This window comes from Cryptotermes secundus, unplaced genomic scaffold (genome assembly GCF_002891405.2).
Source record: "Cryptotermes secundus unplaced genomic scaffold, Csec_1.0 scaffold101, whole genome shotgun sequence".
In the NCBI taxonomy this organism is placed as follows: domain Eukaryota; kingdom Metazoa; phylum Arthropoda; class Insecta; order Blattodea; family Kalotermitidae; genus Cryptotermes; species Cryptotermes secundus.
The window spans coordinates 215,194-237,584 of record NW_019720704.1 but is presented as its reverse complement, the minus strand read 5'-3'; the positions used below and the strand labels follow the sequence as shown (position 1 = coordinate 237,584).

At 44.3% G+C, this 22,391-nt stretch overlaps 1 protein-coding gene across 4 annotated transcripts in view; it reads left to right on the top strand.

The window, feature by feature from the left end:
- LOC111870948 (atrial natriuretic peptide receptor 1) overlaps positions 1-22,391 on the top strand; it is a 262,334-nt gene that overhangs the window by 233,906 nt on the left and 6,037 nt on the right. For all 4 annotated transcript variants that reach the window (XM_033754102.1, XM_033754104.1, XM_023863625.2 and 1 more), the window contains 4 exons: positions 2,845-2,994; positions 13,414-13,537; positions 16,225-16,293; positions 21,792-21,966. In XM_033754102.1, coding sequence (XP_033609993.1) covers positions 2,845-2,994; positions 13,414-13,537; positions 16,225-16,293; positions 21,792-21,966 — 518 coding nt within the window. The remainder of the gene's footprint in view (positions 1-2,844; positions 2,995-13,413; positions 13,538-16,224; positions 16,294-21,791; positions 21,967-22,391) is intronic.

The window sequence follows — 22,391 nt, the reverse complement described above, 5'->3', positions numbered from 1 at the left end:
TAAGGAACTCTTTGGTTCCATGAAAGAAGAGAGATTTCTGTTCATGACATGACATGAAGACAGGAATTGCCGTCCCTCTGGTCCCACAAAGTCGAGGCGCCAAGCAGGCCGACCGACCTGCAAAGTTGTGCATTAGCCTCAAGTGGTTAGGAGAGGGCTTAAGTGCCTCTCGCTTATAGAGTCCTGTGGACAGATGGCAGTCCCACTATATGGGAACCTTCCTCTTGGGGCTACAAGTAAATAAAATGAAGGTTGATATGAGCTGCTCAGCCCATCTGACGTGTACTACGGGTAAAGCAGATCGGAGAGTGAAGCTGGCTGCTCATTTCCATTCAAGTTCTAATGAGTGGCTCTTTATCTCTAGCACCCTATACGCCGCCATGACTTAGTGGTAAAAAGTGTTTACGGCCTCGAAGTATCATTCGGTAACATGTAAAACTGGGAAGGAATACGGCAAAAATCAGGCGAAGCTGATAGTAGCATGTGTGGTCTTCATCAGATTATTAAGATGATCAGATCAAAGGGGATTGAATGTGCGAGTCATGTGGCACGAACGAGAGAGGTGCGAAAGGCCTGCTTAGTTCAAGAACCAGAAGAGAAGAGACGGCTTGGAATACCGTGCCGTCGATGAGGTGATAATATTAAAAGTTATTTTTAAGAAAATGCCCGAGGGTGTGGACTGAACTCATCTGATGTAGGATAAGGTCCCGTGGCGTGCTGTTGTGAACAGTGCTCCACAAATGCCGAGGAATTTCTTCATCAGCTGAGCGACTATTAGCTTCTGAAGAAGGTGTCTGTTCATGCAGTTAACAACAAAAGCCATTTACGTCCGTGGCATCCGTTCAGTTTGTCTATAATATAAGTCCCAATGTGAATGCGGAGTGAAGAGCCACTTGGAAGACCTTGACGTAGATGTAAGGATATTACAGTGGAACTCGGTGTGGTGTGAATTCACCTAGTTTAGGATGGTAATGAACATTCCGGTTCGCTAGAAGGTGGAGATTTCAGGCCATCTAAGCGACTACCAGCGTCTCAACAAGTAACTGTTTTCAGCCTCGCTGGTGGAAGGGAAGCAGTTAAGAGCACAGTACACACGCTGTCCGTGTTTCCCACCCTGGCATCGATCCGCCTATAAAGGCATCCCGTCCCCGCGTTACCCCTGTCGGGTGTCCCTAGGGCCTTACCCCCACAGTAGTGTGACGTCACAGGAGTTCGTCACGCCGCGAGACTCTGCTGTGCGAGTTGCATATACAGACGGAGGCGATCTCCGTCTGTATGTCACGTGTCCCCCCCCCCTGAGGGCCAGGCCGCCTCTGAAACCGGCTACTTGAATCTCAGCGCTTGAAACGAGATCATTAAATAATCAATAATCGAGTAAGCACCAGAAGGCAGGTTAAGAGGTGTGAAGGCCTCTGGTATCACAAGGTAGTACAGGGTGGCGCAAAAGTACCTCTGCAGTTTAGAACTGCCTCTGTATGGGTATGTATACTGCTTTAAAAGTTGTTGGAGCTCGCGATCACAATGCTAAAGGACACACAAGTTACTTCTGTCACATACGTCGTTGCCAGAAGAAGCCTAGAGAACGTCTTGCAATCATTCATTGGCCATGGGAACTCAGTGCTACCTTTGTATCACCCTGTATATTTCACACTGACTGCGTGTCTCCAGTGGAGATGCAAATGTAAACCGTTTGTGACAGAAATATAAATGTTGTGACATATAAATTGTGTAAAGAGGCGACAGTACAACAGCCGTTGCTAGGGAACAGCTCTGTGGACACGTTATTTTCTCGGCAACAAGAGAACAAGCAATAATCAATAATGGAAGGTGTTTTCTCTGCGGTCCGTGTCTGGGCTATATGACGAGGAATCAGTTGAGAGTTGCAGTTGCTCCTGGACTCCCAGGTTCTATATCCTAACTTCTGATGCTCTTCTAGCGAAAAATTGATTATTTCGAAAAAAAAAATATCCCGGGTGAAGAACGTGTACTTCTTGTCTTTATATAGAAACATTGAGCGCTGTTCGATATACGTAGTTTTCTAATTTTCGCATTCTTCAAACTTTCGTATATACCTTTGTATACCAATATGTTCCTCCGAAACGTTTATATTCGCCTACCAGGCGACAGAATTTAGAACACAATATAATACTGCTTTTTAAGAGGAAATGGGAATACTTTACATAGAAGCGGCGATTTTACTAGGCGAAACATAACGTTACAGATTATGTTAATGAGACGTGTTGTCTCTGCTCCTGTTCTCAAAGCTGCGTCGTTATGTTCCTACTCTATTCCGCCATTTTCTCCTTATATCCCGGATTTTGTTAAATCAGTACAGTAAAGGCATGTTATTAGAATTGAGACCCAATCAGAACTCGAAATTAATCCGAATTCATGACGTGCATTGAACGCGCGGTGTTAACCAAATACCCGCGAACAAGCTCACTGCTTTGATGCAGCTTCATGAAGACGTGTCTTTTCGGCCTGTGGAACCTCAGGGAGACAAAGGGAATTGTCTGTAGTGTAGCTGGAATTGTCAGTGCATAAGTGTTTGGTCCAACATGAATAGCTTCTTCTGTACGTTGCCAGTCAGAAGATGCCAATAATGTTATTTATTTATGCAGGATTTTAAGGTTCTCACATTGGGCGTGATATAATGCCGTGCAGTAATTTGAAAGTCAACCGACGTTTCGGAGGAACATATCGCCCCATCTTCAGGGTCGAATAAACCGAGCAAGGTACCAGCCTGAAAGCAAGTGGCAATCACCACATCACGCACGTTAGTAGGCCAAAACGTGCAAACATAAGAGTATAGTTGTACCGACGCGTTCACTTGTTTTCTTGCAGTGACTATGAGAGTGGCAACATCCTGGACAACCTGCTATCACGCATGGAGCAGTACGCCAATAACCTGGAGGCTCTCGTCGAGGAACGAACCTCGGATTATCTAGAAGAAAAGCGCAAATGTGAGGAGCTTCTGTATCAGCTGCTTCCAAAGTGAGTAGCCAGCACTGGCGACAGCCAGTCCATTTACTAGCCCATCAGTATGCTCCGCGGGAGTAGCCTCGTATGTCAACATGATAAATCGTGAGACCGGAGCTCACAGTTCCCCATTCGCTACAGAATATAGTCCACCCGCTGTCATTTGTTTCACGCAAAACTCGAAGTCTCTATTCAATTGTTCTCTTATTTTATGACATATAGAGTCGAACGGTATAATGATAGATGAACTGGAAATGATCTGGGAGGAAACGGTCGTGGCCAATTCTATATACTGTACCGTAATCTGCCTGGAAGGACTGAGGAGAAACATGAAGAAACTCAGTCAGGTTAGCCGGTGTTCTAGACGAGACTCTAAGCGAACGCCTCCAGATTATGAATCCAGAATGTACCCTGTCAGTTCGGCGATTGCTAAGTTAGCAGGTGAATCGATGGGTCCTGAAACTCGTAAACTTCACACCAGGATCCCGCGCAAGGTACGCCCGGAGTCTCACCTCCCCAAGTTTTACCATTCAGAGAAGCAAATTAATTGGAAGGTAAGAAGGAACTGCTGCTCCGTGAGCTGCCTACAGTCTGATGTCATTGTTGTGGAATTGTTATTGGTACTTTGCAATCACAACTGTTCATTAATTAGCAATGTTGCCAGTATTTCGTGAGCACGTGTTCATTAATAAGACTGAATCACTTGTCACATTCATGTTGCTCAGAATGAAGTTTGTTACTTCTCTGGCACTGTTGCATCCATAATACGCCGTGGCTATTAATACTCGCAAGTGGACTTTGGGCAGAAGCAATACAGACTCAACAGAACTGCCAGAACAGTTAAGCAATTCATTATTTCCGATTGAGCGGGTTGACCTAGCGGTAACGCCCTTCACTCGCATTGAAGAAGTGCTCGGTGCTAATTGCAGTGGGCTCACCAGCCATTCTGAGACCTTTAGTGGTTTTCCTCAGTCCGTCCAGGCAAATGCTGGGATAGTATCTACTTGTTTTCAGTTTCCTGAAGTTAATTCACAGTCCACCATTGCCGACCAAACATGGCGGCCTGAGACCTGCGATAACCTTGCCCAAGCAGCACACTATCACATTCTCTGTCTTTAAGTGAGCCGGAATTTGACTGGTCACAGAGTAGGGAATTAAATTTATGGTCACTGTTCTTCTTCCTGTTGGACCTTCTTAAAACAATTGTTGAAGAAAATTCTAGATCGATTAGTAAATATTTCCAGTGGCGTAGCAGTTTTAACATAGTACATCTGCAAGGGCCGCGCCATAGCTCAAGCAGTTAGTCGCTGGCCTCCCACCGCGGCGGCCCTGGTTCAATTCCGGGTCTGGTCAAGTGGGATTTGTGGTGGACAAAGTGCCTCTGGGGTAGGTTTTCTCCGAATACTTCGGTTTCTTCTGCCAATCTTCATTCCATCAAATTCTCCATCATCATAATCACCAGGGGCAGGCTACAATAGGCCAATCAATGGCCGCCTTGTCGAGTGAACCCAGTTGGACTCCAGCCCCCACTATGCGAATTTAAGAAAAAATTAAATTTTTAATACATCTGCATGGGAAATTGCAGCTGTCTCCCTGAGTGTTAATTAAGTTCTGTTGCCTGGAACACTTTTATTGCAAAAGATTTTTATATTATTCAGGAGAACGAACCACTAGAGGCGACAACGGGAAATTTCATTAAGTAATTACTTGCTTACAGTCAGCTTCATTAAACACCCTGAAGAAATGAAAGTGAAATTAAATTCTGAGAAGTGTGGTGTGTTGTCGCAAAAGAGTAAAATAAAATGTAGTATTATAAAAATGTTTACAGAAGGACAAGGGAGTCATAAAACAGAGGCAAAAAAATGTTTGTGGATAGAAAATGAATTTGCAGTCAGAATTCCATGACAGATTACTGCCAAACAGGACAACAGGACTGTGTGAAATCTTTGCACAGTAGTGCGAAGGAAGAAAGTGAAAGCAGCGCACGAGACTTATCCAGTAATGTCGCACAACAATTAGCAGCAATTTCATTCCATTTGACGCTATTCTTTGAATACACCGCACACAATTAGCAGAGAGAGAAGTTAACACGAGTTTAGGCGCTCAAAACAAAGACTGAAGCCATAGTGCTATTGTTTCCTGTAGGAACTGTGTTTGTGTCAGGTTCCATCAGCATAACCCTTGCGCGTATCTTCTGGTTCAAGTGACTCTAATCGTTAAAGGCACAAAACATCCACCACTGCAACCGAATGAAACTAAATATTTTTAGTCTAATTCGGAGAGGGGGCAGCTCTCTGCAATTGTCACCACAACTGCCATGAGGCATCCGTAATGGGCCCATCATGAATAGCTTCTCCTTGTTTGCTGCCAGCAAGAAGATGCGAACAGAATTTTAATTTGTGTCACTATGATATCATCTTCCACCACGTCACGTATTGTAAAAGGTAAAGCTATCCCTGCAACAGTCAGTGGAGGCCCACGGGGTTCTGAGACGTCGAGGCTCCCACATTTTCTGGACAATCGGCGCACAGATGGCGGTGGGGTTGTCGGTCTTACTCGCCGACCGCCCTTTACCCCCACGAAGATTCCTGATACTTATTTATGCTAGAGGCTCAGTCGATTCCGGGGTAATAGTGCGGCTGGAAGGATTACGTGTTTTGAAAAATACAGTGACGTCATCGGGAATCGAACCCGTGTCCTTCCGGCTTTTAGTATAGTGCTTCAACCAATAACGCTACCGCCCCACGTAACGCATGTCAATAGGTTCAGATGTATAATTCATGTCTTCTTTCAAATTGGTCTGTTTATCTGTCTGTCTCTCGTTTTCCCGTGTTCATTCTTAGCCGAAACCTGATCTAAATAGTATACAAGAATTGAGTTCATACCTCGCAGGAAACACATTACGTCTCCATAAAAAAGACAAACCGGTTAATGTGTTAGGGAAACAACCGCTGTTTGTTGTGAGAACCATACGGAACACATAAATACACTGTGCGGGCAGAATGCAGTACACACTGTATAACCAATCGGTTAATGCTGTTTAGGGAAACAATCGCTGTTTGTTGTGAGAATCATACGGAGCACATGTTGGTAGAATGCAGGCCGTGCNCAGGAAACACATTACGTCTCCGCTACAGAGCCCAATCGGTTAATGCTGTTTAGGGAAATAATCGCTGTTTATTGTGAGAATCATACGGAACGCATAAATACACTCTGTGGGCAGAATGCAGTACACACTGTATAACCAATCGGTTAATGCTGTTTAGGGAAACAATCGCTGTTTGTTGTGAGAATCATACGGAGCACATGTTGGTAGAATGCAGGCCGTGCATAAGTCCTAAGTAGCCGCTGAACTGCGGCTGGTGCCCCATGTCGTTTGCTCAGGCCAGCCAACCGTCCTGGCAATCACGCCGGCACCAGGGCCCAAGGGAACAAGAACATCAGAAGAAGGGAGCAGATCCACGTGCCAAAATGCTGCGCAGTGTCCTTCCGGCGCGCTACAGGTGCAGAGACACGTGTACAGACTCACGCCGAATCAATTTCGGCTCGGTTAGTCTGTCGGTATCGCTCGAGACATGTATTCGGAAGGTTCTCGGCCCGAATCTCGGCTGCGATACCACCTTTCCTGACTGAGGCTCTCCGTGATTTTCCTCAAAGCTATCGAGCAATTACCATCAGGTCACGACCCCTTGAGTCCAAATCTCACCAGTTCTCCTGTCTGAAGTCTGGATGTGACAGCGTCGTAAGGAATTACATTCACGCCATTCTTTGTCGGTTCGAGTCCGGAAGACAATAAGAGCTAGCGGGGCTTTCAGAATTCCCAGCCGCTGCGGCCACATTTGAAGCCCAGTCTGCGCATGTGACGGACCTTTGGATCCATCTGATCTGTTTAGCAGCTCGGATCGTGCCTGTGTGAGATCAGTCTTACTCTGCACACAAGGTTCCAAGATGTCTTCATATCTTTATTAGTTTTCACAGCAACTTTTCTTCTTCTTTTTGGTCGATTCCCCCATGTAAATAAGATTACCAGTTTCATCACACAGTTACGCTTCCGTGCAAGGAACTGTGCTGTTCCCGCAGCCTACCTCTCAGGCGACTGAAATGCATAAATTTGTGGCGAGACACGCAAACGACATTTTAAGATTAGCTGAGGAGATGAAGGAAGGATTTAGGGGAGGGGGTGAAGGGTGGGCGTTGTAACGGCTTACTGCTAGATGAACCTTCTAGAAATGGTTTTCCCGACGAGCTTATAATATAATTACCATTCAGTGGAGTTTACTCATCTTCTGAGAAGAAAGAGACTTGTACAGGCTGAGGACAGAATTCTATGAGTCGATGCTACCGAACCTTCTTAAGGTTGGCTACACAGAACGCTACGCTATGTTCGCTACATACGCTGTGTACACTCTGCGACGCAGCTAACATAGGGAACATAACGTACATAGCGTACGGAAGTCTATGTGGCCAGTCACATTGGCAATAAAGGGAGATATTTTTCTGTTCGTATAGCGAACATAGCATACGTAGCGTGCGTCGCGTACATAGCGCTGTGTGTGGCCGAACCTTTAAACCGTAAGGAATAAATATGCGTTTCAGGGGACGTCATGTAGATTTTCGGCGCATCGTAATGAAAAGTTTAAAAACTGCGCTGTTAGCTCGGTCGTTGCCTGTCCGTCCGCATGTACCTACTCGAGAAACGCAGGATAGCTCCAAGCTTAAGTGAGTGTGTCAACACATTAAGATCGTAGTTAAAAATCGGACAGACACTTACACATATTTCTGCAGGCACCCCGAAAGCAGCTCACTGAATATTTATCGGGGAGAAAATTTTTTCAGACAAACATTACAGAATACACATATTTTGTGTCTTGTACAAATTTCTCGCTCACTCGCTCACTTAAGTCTATAATGCAAACACAACTTTTTATTTCAAATGTCATAATCACATTTAAAATTCATAAAGTGTCATTAGAATGTAATTTTGTTGCTACGTGATTAGGCCTCACGAGGCCATCATCAGGCAACGGTTAGTTGATCGGAATCACTACATTGCATGGGCTCACACGTCAGTGTGTTTACATTCTATTATTGCATGTACCCTCGCGCTTTCCTCATGCTATTTTCATGTTGCGGCATTCACGTTGTGTTCCTTTGTGCTTGGTTTTGCTATGCCAGGCGTATGTCCCTTGTACTGGAACACACTGACGTAAGAGCCCATGCATTGTAGCGATTTCGATCAACTAACCGTTGTCTGACGATGGCCTCGTGAGGCCTAAACACATAGCAACAAATAACAATTTGTGAATTTTAAATGTGATTGTAAGTGAGATTAAAAATAAAAAGTTGTGTTTGCATTATAGACGGAAGTAAGTGAGTGAGTGGTTAGGCCGCGCCATAGCTCAAGCGGTTAGTCGCTGGCTTCCCACCGAGGCGGCCAGGGTTCGAGCCCGGGTCTGGTCAAGTGGGATTTGTGGTGGACAAAGTGGCGCTGGGGCAGGTTTTCTCCGTGTACTTCGGTTTCCCCTGCCAGTCTTCATTCCACCAAATTCTCCATCATCATAATCACCCGGGGAAGGTACAATAGGCCAATCAATGGCCGACGTGCCGAGTGGACACAGCTGGACTCCACCCCCCACTATGCGAAAAAAAAAAGTGAGTGAGATATTAATGCAACAGGATGCTGAAATATAATATTCTTGTACAGTGTCCCGGGTTTCACGATTCCCGGCGTAATTAAAAATATATTGAGCGCCCTAATTATGACATACGTTGATTTCCTAACTTATTTTATTTCTACGCGTACTTCACCTTCATATAATTGCATACCTCCTCAGAATATTATTCTACAAAATTTCATGCCGTCAATTTAAGCTGTTGTTGCTCCTAATTCAGAAGTTCGCTTAATCACGTTGAGTGCTGGTAGTATGAAAGAAAGAAACGATTCTTTTTTTAGGTCGACAGCTGCATGCCCTACATACCTAGTTACTTGAAAACAGGGGAAATTGGTGAGACCTGATTAAACACTGAACGTTGGAAACCATGGCAACCGTTGGGCTGTCGGTCTACTCTGTGTCTTTCTGTGTAAATTAGGTAAAGAGAATCAGGCGTCCATTTAAAAAGAAGGAAAACAGTGGGGCAGAAAACGGTGAAGTTTGAAACTGTAATGGCGTCTTGAGGAAAATTAAATCCTTACGTGAGGTGTTACTCATGCGGAAGTATACAATTTAAGCTGGTAATGTATTAATTCTGTAAGTTGGCGCCTGTTTACTTGAGGCAGGACTGTCACAGTACTCAGAGCTACTCGCAGTCATGTTACAAATGCAGACAAACAGATAACCCTTAGAACATAGTAGCAATGATCTGAACCACATGCCTTAACCTTAAAGAAACTTTATATTTTTCCCAACCCATGTATACATGTGTTATGTATGATTCTCGTAATAAAGAGCTTATTGGGAAACTAATCACTGTTTATTTAAGAACCATACAAAACACACAAATGCACTGCGTGGTGGAAAGTGTATAATTGTACAAATTGTGCTTTGCAGTAGGGACGACAGTACACGAGACCTGCGGAACTCGCTTGCCGGTCAGTTGCCTCTGTAGGAGCAAATTGAAAGCAGTTCTGTGTCTCTGTCTGTCTGTCTCCGCTGGTGGAGGCCCTGTGAAGCCTTGCGCGTGCAGAACGTGAGAGGCCGTTTCTGTGAAGTCATTACTTGACCACTTACGATTCAATTGAGGCGTTTAGACGCTCGGAACGCTGTTTTTATAGCCCGCACTCCGTTCTATTCAGTTACGTGCCGTGGGTATACCGGCTGATACGGAGAAAAGTTCATGTGGAGCTGCGCCGCGACGCTATGAGGCTGTTGGGGGCCGTTAAAATTCAGGCATCTGCCTTATAAATGGCGGCAGGTGCTCTTGTTCCCCCTCGCGTTTATTGGAGCACTTTATTTTTTAACGGAAACAAAACTTTAGAGTTTCTTTTCAGTTCTGAGAGAAACTCATTATAAGCGAACGTCGCATTCAAATGGGTAACGCTCTGGCCTCTTACTCCGTAGATCCTAGGTTAAAATCTCAGCCCAGATACATGATACTCTGACGTTTTTCGTGGAATTCCTCAATACTCGAAAATAATACATGAAATTTGGCCCTTCCAACTCGTCGTTTGTCTCACCCTACCAGTTCGACATAATCCTGAGGTAATAACTTCGGCATTAGATACATGAATGAAAAGCGGCCTCCGTAGTCTAGAGGTAACGTTCCCACCTCATGACTCGTAGTACGCGGGTTCAAATACCCGGCGGAGGTCGTGGAATTTTTAAGGGCGGAAAAATTCAGGGAACAAGTCCTCCGGGAGGGACTTTAAGCCGTGGGTCCCGTGTCGTAGCTTTACGGCACGTAAAAGAACCTCATATCTCCAAAGGAGGTCACTGAGCCAAATTACGGACGTTTCCCGCCCAACAGCAGTCTCTAATACCTCTGGTAGATGGGGGAAGCATTATAGATACCTCTCAGCTAGTAGAGCCGGTCTCGCTGGCTGGACGGGACTGATGGTAAGCACCAGTACCGGTAGGATATAGAGACTGGTAGAAATCATAGAGGGAAGCACACTGGACCAATACAGGTCTCAGTGCATGGGGAAACCCACCCTCTCCAACAACTAACTAACAACATGAATGAAACGAAATGTGTTCTGTGCGTGCCATGTAAATGCATTTCAAGGATTCGCAGCAGTTGAGTGAGGTTTATGCATGGCGTGCAGAAGTTGGTAAGGTTTTCCGAAACCAGTGGTTGGTCACACGGGATGAAGTGTGACAGTGGCTCGGCCTCCTGGCTTCACACAGAACTAGGCAGCTTTCGCCTAGTGAAGGGCTTGTCTTCTTCAGACGTTCATAATGCACCCCTTATGGCTGTTGTTTTCCGTTCGGTTTACACATTTTTATTGCCGCGTTTTTGCTCGCACGCGAAGCCTTTTTGAGTTTTCATAGACAAACTACATATATAAACAGTCTCTGAGTTAGCTAATTCAAAACCAACTACAAATACCTGTAGAGTGTCTTACCCTAGAGCAGAACTGTGTAGACTCGGTTGATATCAAGAGCATGATTCTCGACACAGACCCACACTATGTATGTATGTTATTGCGAGTTGAGTGTCATGGCTGGGGTAACTTTTTAATGTTCCGTTAATATCAGTGCGTGTGTTTCCTTCGCGATCAACTGAACAGGAAAATAAAAATCTCATTTTACATTCACATTATGACGTCAACACTGTTGATGCATTAAAACTTAAACAAAAAACTCCGTGGTTTTAGTCCGCAAGCGAACCATATCGACCGAGCGACCGCCACTTGTCAGCGAAGTTAATGCCAACTTTTGCAGATTGAGGGTGTCGCGTGGTCAGCGCAACGAATCCCCACGGCTATTAATTTCGGTTTTCTAGACCGGAGCCGCTATTTCCTTGGATTAGCTCCTCAGTTTTCCTCACGACGCTGAGTAGACCCCGTTTCAGACCCACTACTTCTCAGAAAACTCTTTCAAAATTTAGCATGAGTTATAACATTAAATGAAACTGCATTTCCCCGACTCCAAGTGTTTGTGTGATTATCACAATAAACAGCGATAATTTATATGAACGTATTAAAAGGCTGTCCTTTGTAATGGAGAGAACGCCTCTGTGGTCTAGTGGTCAGAGTTCCTTGCTACAGATCCAGAGGTCCTGGATTCGATTCCTGGCGCTACCACTTTTTCTGAGAAGTAGTGGGTCTGGAACGGGGTCCACTCAGCCTCGTGAAGATAACATAGGAGCTACTGCAAGGAAATAGCGGCTCCGGTCTAGAAAACCAAGATTAACGGCCGTGGGGATTCGTTGCGCTGACCACGCGATACCCTCTTTCCGCCAAAGTTGGCACTGACTTCGCTGACAAGCGGCGGTCGCTCGGTCGATATGGTTTGCTTGCGGACTAAAACCACGGAGTTTGTTTGTTTCTTGTTTTTTTAGAAATGGAGACGAATTTTTTCTATGGAGTATGAACTGAATATTTACATTTCATTTAGACGAATTACCTCGTAAATATTGTAAATAATTCAGATGTCATAAACGTTCATAGTTAATAATAATGATGATAACTTCTTACAAAGACTGCACAGGTAAAAATTGGCAAGACTGGCCGTTTTTACCCTTCCCTCCTATGGGTTACCCAGAATTGTTCATTACTCATCCAAAGTATTCACATCAAATAAACACGTATAAGGCAAATTTGTTAGCTTTCAAATAAAGCGTGTTCGCGTACTTAATGCCGGACCGTTGGCTAGAGGTCACTTTCCTTCCGGAAGGTGCTGCGACCGGCCAACTCGATCAACTTTTACTGAGGTTTTCCTCGGCCCTAGAACAATTGCTAAGTCGAAGACTGCCGTCTTCTGGTATGTGGTGCCCTTAGATATAGTATAAACCGACATTTCGGAGGAATTTATCGCCTCCATGTTCAGGGTAGAAGAAAAGAGAAAGAAAGAAAGAAAGAATCCGCGAGCGAGGAACCAGCGTGAGCAGGTGGCTTCAGACGTCAGTTTATACTATATCTACACGACGGCAAATCCCAGAAAACGGCTTACTTCATGCTCACCACTGCGAAAACCTCAAATAATACAAATGCTAAGTCTGTAACGGAATTCCACTTCACACTGTATGCTTCGCATTCAGCCCTCCCTGTGTTTATATCAAAATTCCGATATAACGCCGTAAAGACTCTGTTAAGTTAATTTCCCCTGCTGCATAACCACAAAACTGCCCACTTCCCAACGCTTTACCTTGTCTGTAACCTAACGGGCGCTGCCTGCGAAACTCCCTATCCTACATTTTTCTAACTAATTTCGAAGAATATTATATACTGATTTGTGACGCCACATAGTCCGGTAGAATCTGCCCGACGTTTCGGAATAACGTACTACTTCCATTTACAGGGTCTAATTTTAGTATAAATCTTATGTGCAACTACTTATTAACTTATATAAGACTGTAAAATACAGGAAGCCACAACACAAACTTATTCAGGGTTTTTTTTAATTCACTAAGTGAGGGGTGGAGTCCAGTTGGGTCCACTCGGCACGGCGGCCACTGATTGGCCTATTGTAGCCTGCCCCGGGTGATTATGATGATGGAGAATTTGGTGGAATGAAGATTGGCAGGGTAAACCGAAGTACTCGTAGAAAACCTACCCCAGAGCCACTTTGTCCACCACAAATCCCACTTGACCAGACCCGGGTTTGAACCCGGGTCTCCGCGCTGGTAAGGCAGCGATTAACCGCTTGAGCTATGGCACGGCCACTTTAGGGTCTAGGAGTAAGCTAAGCGACACAGGCAGCAGGAAGAGCTTGTCTCGCAATGCATATTAGTGTCTATCAGAGCCTCTGCGTGTGTTTGTATGTGTGTGTGCAGGTCAGTGGCGAGTCAGCTGATCCTCGGACAGTCCGTCATCGCGGAGACATATGACAGCGTGACCATCTACTTCAGTGACATTGTCGGCTTCACGGCCCTGTCTGCAGAGAGCACTCCGCTACAGGTAACGACGTAACGATAGTCCACTGCTCTGTGTATTTCTGTTAGGGCTGAAATCCATTTATTTGGAACGCGAATGCTTTCTCTTCAGCATTGCCTTACATGTAGCTACTATTCACTGCAGATGTGTGCTGCAATCATAAGAACATCCACAGTCAAATATGACGACCGACTGACTTTAGTTTTCTGCCCTGTAACACCTTGTAATATTCTCTGCGGATACCGACGTTTCGGAAAAATATGCTGCCTCCGTCTTTAGCCCTGAGAACAGAGGCAACATTTTCGTTAGTATCTGCCCACAGTGACCGCCTCTGTGGTCTAGTGGTCAGAGTTCCTGCCTACATATCCAGATATCCCGGGTTCGATTCTCTGCGCTACCAGATTTTCTGGGAAGTAGTGGGTGTGCAACGGGGTCCACTCAGCCTCGTGAGGATAATCGAGGAGGTATTTCAAGGAAATAGCAGCTTAGGTCTAGAAAACAGAGATTATAGGCCGTGGGGATCGGTTGCGCTGATCACGTGACACACTCTATCCGCAAAAGTTGACACTAACTTCGCCGAAAAGCGGCGGTCGCTCGGTCGGTATAGTTCGCTTGCAGACTACAAGTCACGGAGTTTTTCTTTTTCTACCCACAGTACTACGCAGTGTTATAGCCCAGGAGACCACAATGTTGTCAGCAGCCACCTCATGAAAACTTCCGAGCCCGCACCACCTAAACCCCGTAGTATACTTTCCAGTTTGTTTATGTGGTATGTCCGTAACGTGTAGAAAAGCTGTACGTAACTAATGACACTGTGAACTTGGTCCTGTTCATTGAACGCAAAATTCTCTATGCACCGAAGACGATTCTGCATAAGATACTGCACAGCGGTACGGTACTCCTCCACTGTTCATGTAAGACGAACAAAAGTCGCCACACTTGAAGGGTAACAGACAGGTCAAGATGTAAAGTACGTGTGTTTGTGTCTTGTTTGCCTGTACGTTGTGAACCAGTTCCGCATGAATGACAAAGGTTTAATCCAATTAAAGCACAGCGGCAATTGTTTGAACCAATTGCTTTAATATTAATAAAAGTCTCTGCATTCTGCCCACACGGTGTATTCATGTGTTTCATACGATTATCACAATAAACAGAGATTATTTCCCTAAACAGGATTAACCGGAACTTATTTGCAGGCGGCGAGGAAGGCCATGAAAAGCGTTAGTTGCCCGTGCACCGGCTGAAATAATTAACGAAGTGAAAAGTAAAGTTTTCTGGGTTGTAATGACATGTCATTCGGAGAGAACCCGACGTTTCAGAGGAACATATCGCGTCCATCTTCAGGGTCGAAGAGTAAGCCAAGCAGGAAACCAGTAGAAGTTGCACTGAGCTTGCATGGCTTACTCTTCGACCATGTTCCTCCGAAATGTCGGGATAATCCAACAGCTAATGAACTAGTTATCTTTACCAGGGAGGCAAATTATTATACTGTCAACAACAGGAACAAAGATGGTCGCTCCTGTGGCTAATTCGCAATACCGAGAACTGGTTTACGGTGATACCAAATTGATATAAACTAAGGTGCATGAAGATAAGATAAATACACGACCTTTGGCATTTTAACCTTTACAGGCGTTAGTTACATGTCAATGAAGAGAGGCTATGTCAGGAGCGAATTCCTAGAAATCTGCACACCCTGTTTCCAGTTCCCGCCACCCAACATACAGATCGCTGCTCGCTTACTCGGATTCGATTTAATGCATGACAAGTGGCGCGCTGCACTGCAACAGTGTAATAAGGGCCAGGTGTCCGATGAAGGAAACGAGTGCCGTGTGAAAATAATTTAAAGTATACATCCTCTTGTATACAAAAGCAGATGATGTATTTTGCTTGGGCTCACAGAGATTAGCATGGAGTGTTTTCAAAGGTAGGACGAGGGAGGGGTAGGTTGAACAAAACAGACAAATAAATTACGTGAGAAATGAACACAGGAAAAGGGCGCGAAGGCGATCACAGAAAGAACGGGGTATCGGGAAATAAAGAATGGGTGGAAGATGAAAAAGCAAAAAATATATATATATATATATTTCCCCGACTGATTGAACTGGCTCATGTGTTACGAAATATTGTTAAGACCTTTCCTCTTGTATCTCAATCCATCCGGTGAAAATATCTCCCCAAATCACCATAATAAAATACGGTACTAAATTTCATCTGTAGTTTATGCACTGTACCTATACAATTCCAGATTCATAAAACCCAGTCTGGATCCCGTGTCTGCGTGTAAGCTGATCGGCGCAGGCGTTCAAGGCCCCACCCAATCCATTGAGAGAGCGTATTGTTATGGTCTCGCCTGTTTGTTTTTAATCTGTAAATAACAACATTATGATTTATGTAACAAATGCAGGATCCTTCCTTTGAATTTTTAACGACTATTGCACTAAAAGGTACTTGTCCGCGGGACTTCTGTTGGACTGCAGGGGGTCACATCTTCATAATCACCGTTGTAATAACCTCAGATTTACTGGTTTATATATAATGTCTACATTTCATCCTGGAATTTATCTGCCAAAAAGTGGGGTTAGGATTGCATGATGATAGGATTGGATCTTGTTACTAACCATAGGTTTACTAACAGATATATTTTATAGGTATCGTTATGTGCATGGGTGTGTAGTTTCGAATTTTTCCCTGTGGGTTTATTTTTCTAGGTGGTGGATCTTTTGAATGACCTGTATTCCTGCTTCGACTCCATTATTGAAAACTTCGACGTGTACAAGGTAACCAACGGTTCTTCTGAAATTTTATAATTTAGTGGTGTTGAGTCATGGTACCAAAACCATTAATTCGGCATCATCGCATGTCTTGTATATAGGATAGTGCACTGACTTGCCCCCTCCCCCAAAAAATCAATATATTCCGCATAAAATTAGGAAGGTAAACTATTTGTCAGTTGAAGAAAGCAGTTTTCTGGGATCAGGCACCGTGTAGATGTGGTGTTAACCGACGTTTCGGAGGAACATATCGCCTCCATTTTCAGGGTAGAAGGAAAAAATAAGAAAATCCGCAAGCGAAGAGACAGTGAGAACCGGTAGAAGCAGACTGAAGATGGAGGCCATACGTTCCTCCGAAACGTCGGTTAACACCTCATCTACACGGTGCCACATCTCAGAAGACTGCTTTCTTCATAGTCACCGCCGTGAAAGCCTCAAATCTTACATATTTGTCAGTTGTTTTCTTCATCACTACTCGCCCATATTATACAGGGTGATCCATTTAAAATTAATTGTATCATGTCCGAAACTCTTACACGTGTTTCTTGCAAAGTAGTCAAGAGGGCTAGTGCATGTATTGAGAAAAGTGCAGAACACTTCAGCATGTTTAGTGTTCAGGGCACAGATTCAAATGGATCGCCCTGTACTTGATGAGATTTTGGTACCACTGGTTCGTTGTTTCCCACACATTTCATTCACAGCGCAAGTTTTTTTTTTTGTTAATTAATTTCGACTATTAGTGTGCCATTACTGCAAACATATTCTGAAATTCGCCGAATAATTTATAACTAGAGTGTTCCAAGTTTTATTTAAGCAGAATATTCTGTGCTGTGAATGGAGCTGTGTAAGGCATTTGTTATGAATGTCTCGTTTGTGATTCGAGCATGTGAACTCGACACTGGGGCAGTGTTTCCCAGACACTGAAGTTCTGCCTACTTGTCTCTGTAAGTACTAACTAGAAGCAGTACCCGTTCTTCGCCTGGGAGATGGTTATTTTCTTTGTCAATGCCACGCTAAAACTTTAGAGATGGAATAACTCGCAAATTAATAAATTCCAAGTTTACTTGTGTAATTAAAAAGGACTGGAAATGCGTATTTGAACGGCATCCAAAAAAATCTACTGCAAANAACATAAATTTTGCACTCAATCATTTTATATATAGACCTGTCTCAGACTGTGGTAATTACGGCTTCCTGCATGAAACACATAGACACAAATAACTTTATGCACCTTAAGAATTTGCCTGTGATTACATAGCAACAGCTCAGAGGAAAGAACAGACGGTTAACAGAAAACAGCGACAGGTTTCTGTAGGGTTGTTGGCGGCTGCGTCACTGTTGTGTCCGGACTGCGCAGTAAGCGCAGGTATGGATAGAAGTCTTCCACTCACCCTCGATTTGAGACGGACTCTGGGGTGATTTTGGTTTGGAAACATTCTCATCGGTATAATGTGTCTAAGACATTTGTGATGTCGCTTCATGAAGCGACACTGACGTAGATCCTTACGTCATAAAATAAGTAGATTCTACTTTCAGCATATTGTCATGTGTATGAGCGACTGTAGACGGAGTTTGGATTGGTAATTGGATTTATTAAACACTTGAAGATTGTAACTATAGCGCTATCGCTAATTCGCACACTCTAGTAATTCACTACAGCACGTACTAAAACTTCTCAGTCTGCTGTGTATTCACCAGTCGTTGTCTGGTAACGGCTTCCAACAGCGGAAGTTCCCCTTACTCTGGGTTCCTGAATTATCCCCGTGCCTCAGCTACCTTCTAACAGCAACAGCTCATATGGACTGAACCGCATCAGTCCTAACTCACTCACCAACCAATTCTCTCCACTGTACTGCATTGCACTGCACTGCACGAACTCAACTGAACTAGATCGGTCGAGTGATGCAGCCTATATACAGACTATATAGAAAACATGGCTTCCAACAGTTATTCTACTGTTGTGTCACGCAGTTGTCGCACTGACCGCGCGGAGAACACCGCTTCCCAGTTCATTGGTGCGTGTTAGGCGTCTGTTGCCTAGCAACGGGCGTTGTTTACAGTGTCACTGCTTAGCAACGGGTATACATGCTACAGTATGATGGGAAACAAACTCACCAAGCCTGTGACTTCCCTAAGCACAGAGGGGTGACGTAGCCTCGTGCAAGTTTCAGACAGATAACAGTAAATGATATACGGTAACATTAGCAAGTGCACTCACGTTAGAACTGTTGCAGAAATGGCACTGGTTCCTGCGGTAAATTTGGGTCTACAGATTCTGAACATTAAAACTGTCGTCTGAACTGTGATGCCGTCTAGTCTGTTAGGATCACGGAAACCTGAAGCTGGGGGCGACAGTACACGACGTCACACCTCCGCCAGAAACTCGGTGTGCACCGTGTTCGCGCCTAGTTATGCGTATTTCATCACGAAATCACTTACCTGCTGTTTGCATACGCGTCTCGAATTTCAGCGCGAGCATTATCATGGACTTAAGATATGATGCAAGAACTTTTATGGAAATCTCCTATAGCCATACATTATTGTGTTTATTGTAAGTAAAGCCTGGAGTCCTCAGTTTCTGGGTTACTGTAGCGCACTGTCAGCAGCTGAGAACATAGANCCCCCCCCCCGAATATGATTCTAGAGCGCTGGATCTAACGTCTTCAACCCTTTGAGTTACACACCCTATCTGTATTTCTTGCGCCCTAGTAGATGATTTCCGAATGCATCGAAGTGTAACACAGGCAGTTTCACAGAAAAACTGAAGATACCTGCAGAGGACCATAGTAAACTTTGAAATTAAACTTAAACGTTACTGTTACGATTGGTACGAGACCGCGCCATAGCTCAAGCGGTTAGTCGCTGGCTTCCCACCGCGGCGGCCCGAGTTCGATCCCGGGTCTGGTCAAGTGGGATTTGTGGTGAACAAAGTGGTGCTGGGGCGGGTTTTCTCAGAGTACTTCGGTTTCCCCTGCTAATCTTTATTCCACCAAATCCTCCATCATCATAATCACCCGAGGCAAGTACAATAGGCCAATCAGTCGCCGTCGTGCCGAGTGGACCCAGTTGGACTCCACCCACAATTAAGCGATTGGTACGAAGCCCTTTGTGACTGAATGAATTGGAGTAGAACTATTTGGGAGATTCTCGGTTCGAATCACGACCAGCCATTTTGGCTGAAAATTTTCGTGTTTTTCCTCGCTGTCTCCAGGAAATTGTCTGGATATTACCTCGATTAATCCACGACAGTTCTTTTTTTCAAATCCTTTTGATTCATCTATCATCCCACTATTCGACGCTATATGGTCTAGTTACTGACAGCGTCCGTAGAATAACCCCCCCCCCCAAGGACAAAAAATATATTCCGTAGGAGCTGGGAACAAACAATGTATTACGATTGATGTTTTAAATGGATAGTATTTTCTTGGCTGAGTTTGGAAATCACTGCTAACCGCGACATGTTCCTTTCGTATTAATTCTGTGAGAAGTTAAGTCACCCTAAATACTAAAAACTACTACTAATAATAATAATAATAATAGTAATTCCACGTGTTAAGAGTGACTATAGACGGGGTTTGGATTGGTAATTAGATTTATTGACCACTTACTTATCATGACTGCAAGTAACTATAGCGCGATTCACACACTCTACAATTCACTACAACACGCACTAAGTCTTTTTAGTCAACTGTATCGTCACAGGTTTTCGCCTGGTAACGGCTTCCAATGCCATAGCTTCCTCATCTTCCGTGTTCCCTTCCTTACTGACTGGCGAATATCTTACAACCAAGTAAACTCAAAGTCAAAGTCACATTGCGATTGGCGGTTAGTCAGTAAAGTTTGTTGTCGAGCCCCATATGGGGCTCATGACCAGATATTTATTACTGTTTGATAGTTACTGTCTTGTTTTGTGGGGCGCCCTCTCTAACGAGAGGACGGATCTGTCTTTTGTATATGCTGCTGGCCCTTGCCAACGCAGTCTTTCTCGGGCCCAAGTCCCTTGAGACTTGCGACCATATTTTACTGTCTCAGATTTGAGACTTTCCTTTTCGTCGCCCCCTACGACTCGCAGGGTCACGGTGGAGGTATTCGATCCCGCCTCCACACGGGTATCACAACTAAGTAAGTAAACTCTTAGAATTGTCCTGCGTATAACACCTCGACACGAGCCGCATAGAAAACACCGCCTCCAGTAGTTATATTGTTGCGTTGCGCAGCTGTCGTATGGATCGCGTAGAGAATACCGCCTCCCAGTTAGTCCATTGGTGCGTGTTAGGAATCTGTTTCTTAGCAACGGGCGTTTTTTGCGGATTCGGTACGTAGTAAGGCGTCTGCAAGATACAGCAATAACAATAATAATAATAATAATGAAGAAGAAGAAGAAGAAGATAATTAAATGAACTATCAGTCAGTGTACACCAAAGAGTATGATCGTCCTCACACCGGTGTGACAGGCATTATCTGCAAACTTCTGATGAGCATTGCTCTATGCTCCGTAAGCTTGGGAGTTCCGATATGTATGGACGGAGCGGCTTCTTTGGACTTTGCGCCACAGTTTGGGAAACGCTGTCCATATCTTGTATCTTGACACGTAGCCAATGTGAAGCTTGTTACTTGTTCACAACAAGTATACCCGTGTATGTTCTGCGTATCTGAATTTGTTGGATTTCGACATGAATTTTCTATATTTCTAGTTGTGTTTAATCGGTTGCCAGAGCAATATTTTCTTGTCTGTATTTCTGTAAGCCTCTAATGTATTGTCTCCTCTGGCCAATGCATTCACTGCACGCAGTAGAGGCTCCTCCTTAAGATGCTAACAGTTACTCAGGTGGTCAAGAAATTCCCCGTCTTTTATGCAGCCCGAAGCTTTATTGCTTCCCTGTACCAGATGGCTCTAGTTCACACCCTCGCATCCTATTTCCCTAACGACAGATTTCAATGTTATTCTCACATCTACGTCAAACCGGCCTGTTTGCTTCACGTTTGCCGACCAAAATTGTGTTAACTCCTATTTTTTGCATCCTGTTGTGTGCAATGGAATTAAGCCTTTATGGTCATCGTCGGCAGAATAACCAATTAATAAAATTGGTGTCAGTAAAATGTTCCTGTCTACTTTTAATATGTAGAAACCACTGCATGTTTCGGTCATAATGGAGGATTTTATTTTAACATCCAGCATGTAGTCGTAAACATATATTTATTCAGAATAAATTCTTATTTTAATATTGATATATTTTTAATTACACAATGTAATTGTAAAAACTGGATCCATTTTAGCTTGACAATTCTGTGACGCCGTGAATTACTACCTGAAGATAATCTGTTATGATCGAAACATGTACTGAGTTGTATATAATTAACATTTTATTAATATCACTTTCATTAACTAGTTTTCTGTCTTCGGTCATCACAGTGCCTCAAAATCATATTTCCATTTCCCAAGTTCCCTTGCATGCTACATGTACCTCCTACCACAGTCTCTTAAATGACTCGTGTGGCTACAGGTTGAGACCATAGGAGACGCTTACATGGTGGTGTCCGGGCTTCCCGTCCGGAACGAGACGTTACACGCCAGGGAAATTGCCCGCATGTCTCTGGCTCTGCTGTCAGCAGTCCGTGGGTTCACGATCCGACACAGGCCTTCAGACCAGCTTAAACTACGTATCGGAATGCACACAGGTAGGAACAAAATGAGCTGCAGGTTCTGGCCACTTGCACTTTTTGTTAGAATTGTTATTGTTATTAATTTCTCTTATAATAGTTGCTGGTACTCAATGTGTTAGAGGCTGAGTCGACCCCAGGGCCATATTGCGGCAGGGTGGATTAGGTCAATTGAAAAAAATCCAATGACCTCATCGGGACTCGAACCCGCGACCTTCCGGCTTATAGCATAGTGCCTCAACCAACTACGCTACCGATTCTTGGAATGTTCTTGGGGGTAAAGGGCGGACGGCGCGTAGGGCTGACCTTGCCGCCATCTGTGAGCCGATTGTCTAGAAAATGTGGGAACCTCAAAATCTCACAACCCTTTGGGTCTCCACGGCCTGTTACAGGGATACCTTTATTTTACTTACTTACTTTAATATTAGATTTGTGGTGAACAA